Source organism: Narcine bancroftii, chromosome 6, assembly GCF_036971445.1.
Source record: "Narcine bancroftii isolate sNarBan1 chromosome 6, sNarBan1.hap1, whole genome shotgun sequence".
Lineage (NCBI taxonomy): Eukaryota > Metazoa > Chordata > Chondrichthyes > Torpediniformes > Narcinidae > Narcine > Narcine bancroftii.
In genome coordinates, this window is record NC_091474.1 from 162,072,343 (window position 1) to 162,088,947 (window position 16,605).

Sequence of the window (16,605 nt, forward strand, 5' to 3'; positions counted from 1 at the left end):
TCTTCAATTCAATCTTGTACAGTGATTCAGTAGTCAAGAATTAACAATTCACCTGCCAGTTATTGAAGTTGTCAGCATTTGGATAGTTTTGTTTTTAGCTTGTAAATGTTTTCAAGAAATAACACTTGAGCTGCTTAAAGTTTTTCTTGCTGGTTCTTTCATAAATTAAAATTAAAATTATAAAAAGTCACTGTCATCCAAAGGCATATGAGGCCAACTTTAACATTAAATTTAGCATCAGCAAGATCCATTTGACTCTAGAATATTGGCTGTTAGGGAGATCTGGTCAACCAGCTGGGTGAGACAAACTGTGAATTGGCATCATGAGAGAATTCTACTGCAGGAAATGTATATATTTTTAAAGGTGATGGACTGCCAATGGAATGTTGCATTTGAATAGTTAATAACTATTATGGGAAATTAAAAATTTCTAATTAAAATCTAAAACTGAAATGTGTTTGTAACTTAGATAGCACTATTGTTCACGTTTTGGCACCACCAAGTGTTTCAATTTTAAGATTACATTAATCAAAATCAATATTATTCACAGCCACTAGCTACAAGTTATATTATTTGTTATACTTCATTCTGCACAAGTGCAACTTCAATACAAGGGAGCAAAATCACAATTCAGTGCAAATAGACTGAAATTGCTGTAAAAATTTTTTTTTTATAGCAATTTTGAGGACAAATTTGCATGAAGGTTTACTACAAGCTATCTTCACCAAGACATGAATCCAAGAGAGCCCAAGTTTTAAAAATCTCATTCTGATCTAATTTCTAGCTATATTCTGTTCACCGTTCGAAACAAGGCTAGTTTACTTCATCAGCACCATAAATATGCAACATCAATTATCATTCTTTTCCTATGGGGAACAAACAAGCATTTAGTTGCTAATATTTGCATAACCTAAAGCACCACCAAGACGTGCGACAGCTACAACTTTCACTGAAGATCTTGGTTACAAGCAAGCACAAATTAATACAGACATACTATTCAATTCAGAATAACAGATTTATGCAAAATCTGTGCAGCATCTCTTTGGCTTTACTAACATGAATGCAAATGCATTTTCTTATGCAAGACAACTCCAAACAAGTATGACTTTAACAAAGCACCCATGTTATTAACTAAGTGAATGTCTGTTAATTAAATACAAGACAATTCAAACACCTCTAACGTACAGGTGAAAATTGAATTCAATAGTGAAAATTAAAATACTAATATATAGCAAGAATTATTGTGCTTTAACATAGTTCCAAATGCAGCAAACATTTTACTGTGAACCAATATGATATTTTCAGTACAATTTCAATTATTCTTTAAATTCTAGAATTTAGCAGAACATTTTAAAAGAATTTCAAATGGTATCCAGTCTCCATGTTTGATAGTGGTAGAGGACCAAAAGGAATGGCATTTCACTGCCCTGCCTTTGTATCACAATGGCTGATTCTGCATTGAATAACTTGCATATAAAATTATTTCCCAGAAGGGTTGATTCAGAGATGGCATAAAATAAAACAGCTTATTTTGACAGTTATCAGTCACTTCTAACATATTTGAAATAAAGAGTAACATTTTAATTCAATGTAATATAGGACTGTGATGAAGATGGGAACGGCAACAGCTGTGATTGTAATGTCACAAAAGCAGCAGCAATTGAGCTAATGCACATGCATTTGTGTTGATAAGCATTGTGTGTAAGATAAATGATTCTTTTATGGTAAGCAGGATGACAACGAAGAAGGGGCATGATTGAAGGCATATATTTACAAAAAGAATTATAGTCCCACATAATGCAAACAGCGAGTTCAGAGAGAGAGAGAATGAGGACAACCTGTAAAGGAGTTAGGAGGAAAAGATGAATGAGCAGACAAACCAGGGTCAGTCAGTGAAGTGCAAGAATCAAAGAAATTAAGACAACCAGACAAGAGAACCGAGATTGCTTATTAATATTGCTAGTGGAGCAACATCTCTGTGGATGGGAATTCTTCCACTATATTTTATTTTAAACCTATGGATTAAGACAAATTCCACAGAGGCAACAAAATAATCAATCTGGACAACATTGGAGGAGATTGTATACACATTTCCTGAAAATCTTGTCAAAAAACTAAAGTTAAAAATTTTGTACTCTTGCAGACTAATAATTCATAGATTTTCAGTAAACTGAGCTATGGCAAAGGAATCTCAGATACTAATTGTCTTAGTTTTCAGTCCTGACTGTTAATAATGATTTCCACTTACAGTTAGATGAAAGGGTCAATTAAGCACAAAGTATATATGCTAGCAACTTCAACAGATATGCATTTCCATCATCTCATGGCTTTCAGTTATGTAATTATAACCAAAGGGGAGTATATGATTTAACTGATCATTTTTAAGAACTTTACAAAGAGTTTATTTAAAGCTTGACCAAGAAACATAATGCATTTGCATCAAGTAACAGAAAGAGACTTAGTCTGGCATCTATAAATATACACAGTGAGCTTCCAATTAAGGTAGGATAACAAAGAGGACATCACCATTCCAGGCTGCGGAAGTACGTGGAGGGGATGCACAGAGGCTTGGTGCAACCAACATGAGGGCACTCTAGGGAAGGGCAACAGTCTAAAGCCCACCCTTAACTGGCCATTGAGGGGCTGAGAACAAGGGGAAGTCCTTCAAACAAGAGAGGGGGCAGAAGTGACAAGATGCCACAGGGGTAGTAACAGTGTATTGAAAGAACAAATGTAACAATGTACATTGATGGGAATGTAGATATGATTGATACAATGGTGTGAAAAGATTTTGAACAGTTCTCTTCTGTAAATTTATTGCAAATAGAGTCTATTTTTGGAAAATAAAATCTGTACAAGGAAGGGAAAGAAATCAAGCACAATGACAACCAATGTCCATCTTGCTTACTTTCCAGTGGCACCATCACCCAAAATGATGAGGGGCATTTAAGAGGGAGGGGAAATGACTTTGATTTGTCTTGACTGCTTTAAATTATTTTAAAGTCTTTAGAAGTTTATAAGAATTTACTCATAATGATGATCTTGAACTGACATTTATTCAAATTAGTGTCACAAGTTATTAATTACAGTATAACAAATAAGGATAGAATGCAAGTGAAACTATTTTTCAGAGGTTTGAAATATTCAGTGTTTACCTATTCTTGGAAGCCTACTTTTTGTTGACTAATTGCATGGCAGAATAATTCTGGCATGGGTAACCTAACTTTATGGTAACAGAAGTACCTCAAGACACTAGTTTGGGGCAATCGTCTTCCTAATTTTTGAATCTGGGAATTTAGGAACGAAAGATCTGCAAAAACACCCGATTTTATCACCCCCACAGCTCACATTTCGATCTCAATAGCAAGTACGATTGTGAGCAGCTCCCATCAAACCCACCAAGTTATCCTTAAGTTTAATATTTCCAAGGCACGATTCCTTGAAAGCATTTTAAAACCTTCATTCAAAGATTCGATGGTGCCAAGGTCAGCCAATAGTCCTCTAAAGTTGGCTTTTCCTTCAAGCTGGCGCTGCACTTCAGTGCCACAGCAGAGGCCAGCTGATTCCAGTGCAGTTGGTCTGTGCCCCTCTGAGGGGCCAAATGTCCTTCGCGCTACAATCCGGTACCTCCTTTCGGGAGGAGGAGGAGGTGAACCGTCCGCGAACTGGATGCACTCGCCGCTTGGCCGTGTCCCCTTGGATGGAGTGGAACCTGACCTTGATGCCAACTCAAGGCTGATGGGGGGGGGGGGGGGGTGGGGGTACTTCTGCTGGAGGCTCGCAGCGCTGCTCCCGGGGATCCGCGCGCCCGAACACTCGGTCGGAGGCGCCCTCAAGGGAGAGGCGGCCCAGAGATGCCGGGGCTGGGCTGTCCCCCACGCACCACCATGAGTGCAAAGAGTTCAGAGTTGGTGCTGACTCTTTTTTTCGCCTGCGCTATGCGACAATCCCAGAATGCAACGCCTGATAAGGTCGGCACGACCACCCCTCCCCAAAATAAGAGCGCAAGGCCCAAAGTGCAATCAGCGAGTTCCCAGTCCCGGGACAGAGCAGGAATAAAGGCAGGAAAGGAAAGGAAAGGAGTGGATTTCGCCCGAACGTGTTGGCGAAGATCGGTGCCGGTCCTGCCGACCTGTACCAAGCCTGTGACGGGAACAACAAAAGAAATGCAAAGACTTAAGGGCTAAGATCTGAAGGGGTCACTTCTTACCATCTGTGTCTCAACTCCATCTTCCGGGGCAGGGTTTGTGTTGGTATTGGACGGCATCATGGGATCAGAGTGAATAGGTTTTGTGTCTAATAAAGCGGAGGTGCCTTCTGTCCTTCAGCTTTCCCTTGTCTGCAAAAACAATCAAAACAGAAAGGAGGCAAATGATGATTTTGGCCCAATCAAAACAAGACTCGATTTCAGAATGTCTTCATTCATTTGAACAATCCGAGGTTCTTGCCACCTTAGCGAAAATGATAGCCGTTCCAGGCAGTGACGCTCAGTCAGTCAGGAGCTGGACAGTTGTTGACAACCATTTTTTTCTATTAAGCATCGTACTGATCGTCACTAAGCGTCAGATCGTCTGCAGATGAACAACTGGCCGGACATTATTGTCGCATATGCCTCTTCTTGGATGGGGGGGGGGGGGGGGGGAACTCCGTAACAGATCACTATCACATTGAATGAGTTTCCCCCCCTCTATCCTCTCTCTCTCTCTCTCTCTCTCTCTCTGTTATAACATGGCGGTTTGACATGGTGCCAAAATGCGCATTTTGTTGCTTTACTCGCTCTGGCCAGAAGAAAGAGAGACTCTTTTCACATTTAAAATGCATCTTTAAAAAAAAAATGATTAGCAGCCTTTCATTCTCTCGCTCTGCTTGGTCACCATTTTTCCATTCTCCCTCATCTTTGTCAAGCTTGAAACCAGCCCAGATCCCCAGGTTTCTGTCAGAATCTATGTCAATATCGCTCGATCGGTAAATAGTCTTTAAAAATGGGAGCAATTCAATACACGACCAAGTCGAACGATACTCCCGGGGCTCCCTGAAATTTCCGGTGTTCCTATCATATTGTGCATTACGTATTACATTACTGAGTTAAGTGTTTTCCAAAAATGATTCGGCTTTTTGTGTTGATCCGTGTAATTCAGAAGGACCGCCCGAAGAAAACTGACTGGCCACGGCAGTGTCTAAAACAAAATAATGGCATTGAATTTGAAAGAGAAGCCGACATCGCTTGACGTGAAAATAAATAAATCCCCGTCGTTGATGTTGAGAACAAAAAATAAGAATACAAGCTATTTCCTGGAAACATCAAGTTTGTGATCTGATTGATAATTAGAGCTTTGGTCTGTGTTTTGACTCAGAAACGGTGACCTCAGCTAATCTGACTGTCCTATCGCTGATTACTGTGCATCAGTGTTAATAATAGAAACGATGGAGGATGAGGGGGGGGGTGGAAATAAGGCCCCATCGAAATAATGGACTGAGCACCTGTTGCTATGGAAAATCCGACATGCATTTGCCATGTGTGATGTTGTCCTTGGCAGTGAGAAATATTTTCCGAGCCTTCCATTGCGTTTTTCCCGACCTTCATCTAGAATCACTGGGACTAGCTCGCTAATATGGCGTCTGCTTACTTTAAACTTCAGGTTAACCTTCAAATATCGTTTCAGTGCAAATACCGACGGACGCGTTCATTTACATCATGACATCCCCAAAATTATTCAGACGCCCCTTCAATGCTGGTCAATTTAAGTGAACTGCATCAAACAGATCAATCTTGGAGTTAACAGAGCAAACTCTGTATTATACAGTTGCAAGAAATGTATTCACTTTCACTGAAAGGTGTTGACTTCAAAAGTAAGTGTTACGAAAAAAACTCACAGAATCATGACTTCCACAAAGATGTGATAAACACTGCACCTAAGACATTCAGGCTCGATTCTGTAATGGACATAGTTACTGCTACACTTTGTTGCCTATCAAAGTAGCATCATGGAAACACAAAATGAAAAACGCTCTGACGTATTTAGTAGGGCAGGGATAGATATTTCTATGTGTGTATGTATGTATATATACACCTGTATGTGTGTGTATATACGTGTGCACACATATAGAAATATCTGTCTCTACTAAATATGTATATCATACACACAAATATATAAAATCAGCAACCACTGTCCCCACCCACATCCTTCCCCCACTCCCCCCCCCCCCCACATCCTTCCCCACTCTTCCCCCCCCCCCCCAGCACCACCACCCAGGTTTGCGTGCAGGTGGGGCAAGGTACGTCCACCGAGATTATACTCGAGCAACAATAATCCCCGGAGATCATGACTATTGGTCAAAAATAAAAACACAATTTTCCAAATGGGCTGCGCTGCTGGAGAATCTGATGCCATTTTGGTCAGCCGGCACTGTTAGAAAGCGAGCCGTAGACGTGCCAGAGACCGACCATAGAAGTGGAGTTTGGAAGACAGCCAAGCTTGAGATGATAAACTGGCTTTAGCTGCAGTGAATACTAACACGTACCAAGGCTTAGCTACATTTTTGTTCCATGCAAGCCTTTAAAAAAAAATCACACATACACACGGATTCGAGCAGATTACACCTAAAGAATCTTTTAGTTCCCGGACACTTCCTTCGTTTAATCGGGGAACGCAGTTGCTCCCGATTCAAACCTCCCAAGTTCACGGTGAAAGTGAACAATCGTTAAAATATATAGGACACATCTGCAGAGCTCTGATGGAACCTCTACCACCCCCCCCCCCCACCCCATTAAAAGGAAAAACATCACCATCTTTGACTGCTTCTTGGTTTACAATCGGCTTCGAAAAGTTGAAGATCGGAAAATATATTGATTAGCTAATGAGTTTTATAGTGATCGGAGTGTAAATTACCCGTTGCCAATCCAGGCCTGGACCTTTTCCCTCGGCTGCTTCTTCCAGCGTCCTCCCCAGCCGGCGCGGCCTCCTTGAGGTCCCCTACACTTACTGCAGAGTCCTACCGGGTAGAGCCCGGCTTCCGCGCAGTCCTAAAGCCCGACCTACTCAACGCTGTACTCTCACTCTTTCATCCTTTGACCTCCAGATCAGTAAACAAATACCCGAACCTTGGCAATGCCACCTCCGAAAATGACAGAAAATTCATTAACTAAGATGTGTTCATTTTACCCCCATATTATTTCCAAGTAATGGTATCTTCTGAATATTCTCCCTCCTACTCAACTTGTTTGATTGAACTCACGGACAAATTAAAACTTTTAAAATTCTAATTTCCAAATTGTCTCCATAGACAGAGTAAGTAAAAGTCAGTAACGTAATTTTTAAGTGCAATTAAAACATTTTTAAATGCAGATTAATAACGGTCAACAAACTAGTTCTTCGCAATTTCGGATTGAATTAGTTTTGGGGTTCTGAGCTCGCATAATGGGGCTTTCGCTGGAGTCAGATTTGGCTCCCAACATTTAAAACACGAATATACTTTTTAAGAAAAAAAAAGCAACACATTTTTCAACATGTTGCCAATTCTCCAATGTATTTTTCTATTAACAACTGGAAGCATAATATTTGTTGATGCTGCCTTCAAAGAAGCCCCAGATCATCATCAAATTATCATGTCTCACAATACAAATTGGCGTCTTATTACGAAGAGTCTGCATCACTAATTAATCCATTAATAAAATAGGAAATACCGTTTATAAACTGGAATCTCAATTATAAATACATTTCATGAGGGGGGAGGGGAATAAGGTTTATCTGAGTCGGTATAACATCTTGGGCCAAATGCTGTTACGTTCTTCTATGATAAAGTGTACTTCCTGCTTAAGGATATTAACTACCAGATCGCAAAATAGTTAAAGTCAATAATTGATAACACATTTAATTGTCACATGCATTCAAAGTAGAATATTAATTATTGTTTTCATTCAACTAGCTCAAATATATGAATATCAACATGGAGATTAGTTTAATTATATATTTTAGCATTTTAAGTATCTATTGGCCTTTGTCTGGACTAATATGTTGTTGATAAACAAAGTTCAAAGCCAATGGGTTTGTGAGTGTGCATTTATAACTACCACGTTTCGTATTTCAACTGAAATATGAGTTCATCTGTTACACCGCTCATCGCCAGGTTTTGAGGTTGTTGTATATTTTGTCTGAAATCGATTGCTCCCTGGATCGCAAACAGAAAAAAAATCACCGCAGCCATTGGTGTGACCTTTCTTGAATGTTTCGTCAAAGCATGCAGATAAAAGATCATCTTGGGGGTGTTTTCTGATGCCTCCACAAGGAAATACAGAAACCCTTATTCCAGTTGTCCCCAATCATGTCATTTGTTTTGAAATCATCTGAAAAGACCAGCTACGTGACAGACCTGAAATGAATGCCCACCCGAAATGCATGGATTACAGTTGCGCAACTTTCTATCCAAGGCAAGATAATATCACGGCGGATTACGATGTGTTTATTATTCCACATTTTAGCAAATGGTCTTAATTATGGGTAAAATGACTGAGATGAACACAAAATCCTATCTCCTGTTATTTGTAATATGAAGAAAATATTTCCAAGGTTTCGAACGATGAAACCTGACAGCTGTAATTTTAATTTTGGACGTGAGACACTGAGAGTTTCAGTTACTACAATATTAAAGTCTATTCTTCAATAACATTTGGTTAAATCATATTTTGGAGTGAGTATCAAATGAAACCAGTTTCATTAGGATGTGTCATGGCATTCTATTTGCTGTTATATTTATTGTGATTTATTTTTTTCACCCCTTTCGGCCTTTATATAGTAGAGTGTGATGTTCCATGATGCCAAATTCAAGAACTGTACGCAAACCAAATTAAAACATATTTTTCAGAAATAGTCCAGGCTCCTCAACGCATAAACAGCGAAGTGGATCACCATTGGAGACATATTCATCGTCTGTCATCAGCGTGTTTTATTTTTATAGCCGGCCTCAAAAAATATAGTATAGTTGATATCAGAAAACAAACCACAACCTTGCTTTTTGTTGCAGGGTTTATGTCACTTTTGTGGTGGCTCCAATGACCAGGTCCATTTTGAACAGCAGAAATCAATAGGGCGTCAACTAAGTAAAGGAACACCCAAAATAAGCTTGCGTAGATGATTAGAGAAAATGAACCATATTTTTACAAAACTACAAACAATCCAATACCGGCATCTTGAAAGTTGAAGGAAATATTCTGCTCCAATATGTCAGGAGCAGAGACAACCGTGTACATAATACAAGTGTTTGAGTAATTTGATATTTAGCAAGATATTCAAAGAACAATTAATCACATTTGGAGCCAGCAATTTATCTGAATAATATTATTGTGAATTTCGGATTGATTTGCGCAGAGCAGATGGGTTCAACCAATCCTATTTTGGGAACTGCAGATCTGTGATTTGGCACTTTTCATCTCGACATTGTAGGCAATTTGCTATCCACGCTGCATAAATACAGATTACAGTGCGGTTCATCCTCAATGGCCTGCAAGTAAAGCCAAACACTTTTTCCCCCCAAAATTGTGATGTTAAAAGGCATTATACAACTTTACACCGATATTTATCGAAGTTAGGGGGCGCTAAAGTAAATTGCGTGGCCGCAATGCAGGTCACTCGCAGAAGGGCACCCAGGCGTGCCTTTACCTCAAAGAAGCATATCAAACTAGGTAGGTCATGATCAGTCTTAAACGGTTATAATTTGGAAACAACTTCCTGCAAAATATCATTTTCATTAAATGATTGGCATTCGTTTACATTTCTGTTTTTAAAAATGCGCAAAACATTGCTTTAACTTTCTTTCATACAACTACGCACAAACTCACAATCAAACCTTGTTTTTTTTTTATAAATCGTGCCATGCAGTCGGATAGTGGCGGAATTGTCTGCTCTAACTTGCCTTTTAGTGCCATTTCCATGTACAAGGGTCAAGTCAGCGATTGCATCAATTCTACTGCACATGTCGTAATCTTTCAACTGTTTGCACACTGTCAACATTGGGTCAGAGAAATATTTGGTCACTCGGCGATAACTTGGGAAATGGACAGGCCCAATGACCCCGAATGCATCACTGACATTCCTATCAAAAAAAAGACCCCTCAAATCACGAGATTCCAACGCTTATTTTTTTTTTAAAAGCCCGAGTAAAACCTATCTGCATATTGCAAATGGAATCGCAACACGAAAAATGGATACAACCAGTTGACCGCAGCCCTTGGCCGAATTCAGCCGTCGTTCCCACCACAAAGGCCAAGGTCAGGTGTTGCAAGCTGATTTTATGGTGGGAAGTAAAGGGCAAGGTGGAGCTTCCAAACAACAACGCAGAACAAGATTAACTTCAAAATACGCACTTAAAATGAAGACTAGTGTGTTAACTTTAAACAACTGATTCACCAATGCCATATCATGTTTCTTCGTCAATTTACCATGGGGGGGGGGGGATGATGCAAATGACATCGTCTTTATCGATATTGAACTGAAAATGTATTGAAGTGACAAATCTAAAACCGCAAGGAACAAGATATGGCTACAGTATTTTTTTTAAACTGCGCCATGCATTTTCTTCCTTCACCAGAAAACGAGCGATCCCCAGCCAAGCCCCGTCTCGATACAGACACAGTGTCAACATTGCCGCAGTCAATGACGACGTTTGGGTGACGACTGACTTTGGGGGTTGTGTTTCTCCGAAGGGAGACGTTTCCACCTTCAAGGCCAAGCCCCATTTTCATGCAGGACCCAGTCTGCATCTGACTCGCCGCGACACGTTCGCAAACATTTTTCTCTCCCCACATATTTCCAATTTCAGGGATTTGCTGCCAATCTGGGCCTGGGTCAGAGGAAGATGAGCCAAAGTAATAACCGGGCATTTCCCCAACCCCACTGCTCCAGCCCAGAAACTATATATATATATATATTCACTTTTGCCAATTGTCCTCTCGTCGGAGAATTCAGGTCGCCTCCCGAAAAACTCACTTCCCATTTAAAAATGTGTCCTAATTCAATGAGTTTCAGCCCAGTGAGGAGGCGCGATTCCCCCCCCCCCCCCCCCCTTTTTTCTGCCGCCCGCTCTTCCATTTATTGTTGCAAATCTGCGAACCTGCTTCTGCCTGATTTGCAAAGCTGGGTCACATTGTAGAAAATGGCGTTGTGGAAAATGCTCAGCCTTGTCGATTACTTTCAGCTTCAGTCTTTGTTATTCAAGTTTCGCTGACGACCGGGCCGATCCGAACCCCACCTCCCCCACCCGTATGTTCCTTTTAAAATTCACGTAAACTCCAATGGAAGAGGGAAAGAAACGCGCGGTAAACTTTCAGTACAAGATTTTACAGGATCACACAAGACTCTACACCCTATGTCAATGTGGACCCATGGTGATCTTCATGGACAAATAAATCGACTAAGGTTTCTAGATGTTATTTTGGGCATCTCCTTTATTGCATAATATGTGGAAACTTCTGGCCACATTTTCTTCGAAGTTAATGAAATCCCTTCAAAGCCATGCATGAAAATCTGGTCTCACCTATTCATCTAAATTGAGCCAAAAATGAATAGTCACTTCCAAACGTGGAGTTCTTCTGAAATCCCCATATTCTTGACAGTCTTTCCTTTGTGATTGATGTGGAACCAACAAATAAAAGGAGAAATGATGTGGTTTGGCAAAAATAAATCATGGTCCAGTGGCAAAGGCCCAAAGATCAAACTTCGCCACACTTGACATTGACATTTGCACAAATGCTTGTGCACACTCACACAAGTAGACCTATGGTTTTAGGCACTTCTATTTGGCTACTGTTCCCTCATGTTCCCCCTTCCTCATCACAGAAAAATCTCACAGATAAGATGTTCAACCATTCAAGATGTTTCTTATTGCTTGGAAGGTAACCCCACTCTCCAAACAAAAAGAGGCGAAGAAGGGAACTACCGACCACTTCACCTGCCATCAGCAGGAGGAACATTGTTCAAAACCAGATATTCTCAACCTTTTTTCCCTGGCCTCGGCCACCCTTGGAGTCTACTCACCGTTTATGGGCCCCCTTTCCTGTGAAGCTGTCAAGTTGTGGTTTCTTCCATGCTTCTCTTGTACTGACTACATTAAAAAAAAACCAACAATATATATGTTACACGAGGTGAAAATAAAACAAGGCTTTTACTTAAATGTGCTGGGGCCCCCAGGGTTGAGAATGGCTGCACTCAACCCTCATTAAGTAAGTAATATTTGAACATGAGCAAAAGTTGGTCACATGTCCTCTTGCACCTGCTCTACCATTCAACATGATGTGGCTAATCATTTATCTCCAGACATTTTCCCCATCTCGTTCTCATTCCCCTTGATTTCTTCAAGATCCAGAAATCTATCAATATCTTTTGAGTAAAGTGGATCCTTGCTATGTTCAAAAAGTGCAGCACAGACTTTCAGACACTTATTCACAGGCTCATATCACCATCTGTCAAAAGGAGAACATGCCTGGAGACCTCGGAATTCTAATAATTCCCATCCTCAGGATTGTGGCAACTTGACAGGAGAAGAGCTCATGCAGAGGATGAATAGGTCACAGTTTAACCGATATTACCTCCACTCCAGGCCATCACCAAACTTCAAGCAATTGAGTTGCAGTATACACACAACACATTTGAACTGCAAGTTTAGAAGCCAAGTAATCTTTCAGAAAGCAAAGATACTTTGATCAACCAGCCCCATCAATAAATCTTCTTCTTCTTTCTTTGGCTTGGCTTCGCGGACGAAGATTTATGGAGGGGGTAAAAAGTCCACGTCAGCTGCAGGCTCGTTTGTGGCTGACAAGTCCGATGCGGGACAGGCAGACACGATTGCAGCGGTTGCAGGGGAAAATTGGTTGGTTGGGGTTGGATGTTGGATTTTTCCTCCTTTGCCTTTTGTCAGTGAGGTGGGCTCTGCGGTCTTCTTCAAAGGAGGTTGCTGCCCGCCAAACTGTGAGGCGCCAAGATGCACGGTTTGAGGCGTTATCAGCCCACTGGCGGTGGTCAATGTGGCAGGCACCAAGAGATTTCTTTAGGCAGTCCTTGTACCTTTTCTTTGGTGCACCTCTGTCACGGTGGCCAGTGGAGAGCTCGCCATATAACACGATCTTGGGAAATAGCCTACGAACAATAACAATAACGGGACAGGGCAAGGCTTTGGAAATCACAGAAAGTCACATCTCAAGGACAGACCTCGACAATGGAATTCTCCATTGCTGCCAGTGCTCCAACAGAAAGTTCATGATCTACCAAGCAGTAGTGATCTCCAGGAATTCCCCCCCTCCCCTGCAGTGTCCTCCCCCACCTATCATCTCCCTCCCTCACCACCTAACATCTCCCACCCTCACCCTCCCCCCTTTCCCCTTTTGTTCGGACATCTCTCATGTTCCTCCACACCTTGGTGAATGGCTCCAGCCCGAAACATTGGTGATGTACATAAAGGCACTGTTTGACCTTCTGAGTTTCTCCAGCATTTGTGTGTTTTTCCACCTCTAGTTTACTCTGAGGTATTACAAATTCCTCCAAATCAAGTAAGCGTGAGATGATGTATTTTGGCAATTCAAATTATGGCAGGTTTACACAGCAAATAGCAGAGCTCTGAATTGTCGCGATGGCATCAATGTTGACTTCTCCGGTTTCTGCTAGCCCACTCCCTACTCTCCCTCTCTTCCCCATCCCTCAATTTTGTTTCCTTCAGCTCACCACTGCCTTCCCTCTTCATTCACAAAGCCATCCCCCTCCCCTTGTTTGTTGGTATGCCCTCCCTCCCTTCTCCACCTATTTTCTCCTGGCCATGGGACTGTGCTCTTCCCCCTCCCCATACTATTGTATTCGGGCAACTGCCCACATTTTGTTCATACCTTGTTGAAGGGCTCAAGCCTGAAATGATGATTGTGTATCTTTATCTTTGCTACATCAAGAGTGACCACCTCTTTATTTCCACCTTCTACCTATACCATCTCTCTGGATGTACCTCTTCTAAGCACTGCCCTGATGTTTCCTCCTCTCCCTCCTCCCCCCCCCCCCCCGTCATCAGTTCAACTCCTCCTCTTCCCCATCCCTGTCACACTGGAGGTATCTTGTAACCCAGAACACTGAGCTGCCTATCCCTCGGTCATGTTTCTGTGGGCTATAATCTCACAATCCCAAATATGGATCTATGCCCCATTAAATTATGTTACAGGCCTTCCCCAATGTTTGGTATTGTAATTGATATACTCTGATATAATATAATCCTTTGTAGTTACTACTGGTCGAGTGCCCCTTATCCAAAAATCCGAAATACTCCAAAATCCAAAATATTTTGAGCACCAACATGACGCCACAAGTGGAGGATTCCAGACCTGGCCTCACTTGCCCATGTGGGACTTTGACACTCTGTTGGCACCAGTTTGTTATCAACCATCATCACCACCACATCTACGTGCATTACTCACTGTGATAACACTGGAGGAATCATTTTAAAAAGCCGTCCAGCAGAATTATTTGTATTAGTGCTGTATTTATCTTCTTTTGTAAGCAGACAACAATTTATTTTTATAAGTACAAAACCTTATTTTTATGAGAAATCTGAAATTCATCTCCACCCAAAATGCCATGTTTTAATGTAACATGACCAGCAACATTATTGCATCGAAAAAAAAGTGTATTGTAACCTTTTGATCAAAACACAGCATCATAGGTGGAGACTAAAACCCCGTCGTTGTTTGCTGTTCTGCTGATGCTACTGTACCCTAAACACATTATTCCAAAATCCAAAACACTTCTGGTCCCATGCAATTAGATAAGGGGTATTCAATGAAATTTAAACATACAGCACGGTAACATTCCCTTCTGGCCCACAAGCCCGTGCCACCCAAATAATCTATATCCCCATACGTTTTGGAGGGTTGGAGGAAACCCATGCAGACAATTCAAGAATATACAAACTCCTTACAGACATGGTTTGTGCATTCTTGCAGTGAACAGAGTAGATGTTTTTTCCAGTGTAGCTCAGTTCTAGTTTGTGGAGTTACTCTTGTTAACCTGAGTGGTCAGCAGGAATTCTCTGGTGCGGAAGAGTGGGGGTCAGCTGGACTTGTAATATCAGGGATGGCGGAATGAGCCAAAGTACAGAGGCTATGGAACTAAGGTGGATGATGGAGTGGAACCAGGTCAGTAATAATTGTATTGAATGGCAGGCGAGTTTGCAACCCAGGTTCCAAGTTCATCCAGCATGGTGTACTTGTTTCTCACAGATTGTGTCCAAATAAATGAGTTCTTTGCTGAGGTTTGGAGTGGACTGGCTCCCATTAAGAGCTGATGAGACAAACACATGCATTGACCGAGTTGCTAGTGGCGTCACATTGGGAACAATACAAGCCCGATTCAGAGGGTATGGACTTGTCACATCACCTGAATTAACAGAGAAAGGTGCTGAGATGGGCAGTAGGCCATTGGCAAAGGAGAGGAGGTGATGTGCCACACTGTGCCCCGGGTGTGGAATATTGCCATCCATCACTGCTACCATGATGTGTGAGGAAGCTTGAACTGAATCTGTTGCCCTGGTGCTTCACTTTGTCCTGGAGTATGGCAGACAACCTCCTGGAGTATGGCAGACAACCTCCTGTCTTTCTATGATCAATGTAGGAATGATGGGGCCTTCTCATTCAGGAGGTTAATCCACTGCCTTCTCCCTGAAGTGATGAATCCTTTGGCGGGGAGAGCTGGCCATCTCCAGGATTCACCTCTTGCTGTGGCAGCCAATGGACTATTTGTATTCCTGGACACATGCTTCACTCGCATGTTAATCATCACTCATTCTCCCAGGGTCCTCTGATCACTGGTGATAGATTTTTCTGAATTCTTAACTTGTATTCTTGATTTGTCTTTTTCCTAGGATAGAGGCTTCTAAACTAGAGAGCGAGAGGGGAAAGATGTAAAAGAGGACCAGGGTGGGGGGTGGCGACAGGGAACAAGCGGCCGGATGAAATGGTAGAGGTGGGCACACTTACAAAATTTCAAAGATATTTAGATGGGAACACAGATAGGAAAGGGTTAGAGAGAGATGTCTTCAATCCATATAAGTGTGAGGTGATGCATTTTGGCAGGTTAAATTTGAAGACAGAGTACATGGCTAATGGTAGGATACTTAATAGTGTGGGAGAACTGAGGGGCCTTGGGGTCCAAATCCATAGATCTCTTAAGGTTGTAGTGCAGGTTATAGAATAGTTAAGACCTATGGTGTGCTGGACTTCATTAATCGAGGGATTAAGTTCAGGAGTCATGAGGTATAGTGGCAACTCTATAATCTCTGGTGAGACCACACTTAAAATATTGTGTTCATTTCAGGTCACCTCATTACAGGAAGAATGTGGAACCAATGGAGATGGTACAGAGGAGATTTACCAGGATGTTGCCTGGTTGGAGAATGTGTCTTTTGAGGCAAGGTTAGCAGGACTAGGGCTTTTCTCTTTGAAGTAAAGAAGAATGAGAATGAGTTCATAGATTATGAGAGATAGATAAGGTAGACAGTCAGCATCTTTTTCCCAGGGTGGGAGTAGCAAACACCAGAAGACATAGAACCATAGAACATTACAGTACAGAAACAGGCATTTTT

At 41.6% G+C, this 16,605-nt stretch overlaps 1 protein-coding gene across 19 annotated transcripts in view; it reads right to left on the reverse strand.

Moving 5' to 3' along the window:
• The window catches only part of dnmt3ab (DNA (cytosine-5-)-methyltransferase 3 alpha b), a 569,168-nt gene extending 562,113 nt beyond the window's left edge, over positions 1–7,055 (reverse strand). For 12 of the 19 annotated variants that reach the window (XR_011340476.1, XM_069886521.1, XM_069886524.1 and 9 more), the window contains exons 1-2: positions 6,891–7,054; positions 4,211–4,339 (exon numbers count right to left, since the gene is read on the reverse strand). Coding sequence is in view for 18 of the 19 variants with exons in the window: in XM_069886521.1 (XP_069742622.1) it covers positions 4,211–4,270 (60 nt within the window). In the remaining variant the exon portion in view is untranslated. Of the gene's footprint in view, positions 1–4,210; positions 4,340–4,451; positions 4,616–5,874; positions 6,046–6,890 lie in introns of those variants that run through there. The other 7 variants (XM_069886523.1, XM_069886520.1, XM_069886534.1 and 4 more) reach the window with 4 other exon arrangements.
• Between the last annotated feature and the right edge of the window lie 9,550 nt (positions 7,056–16,605).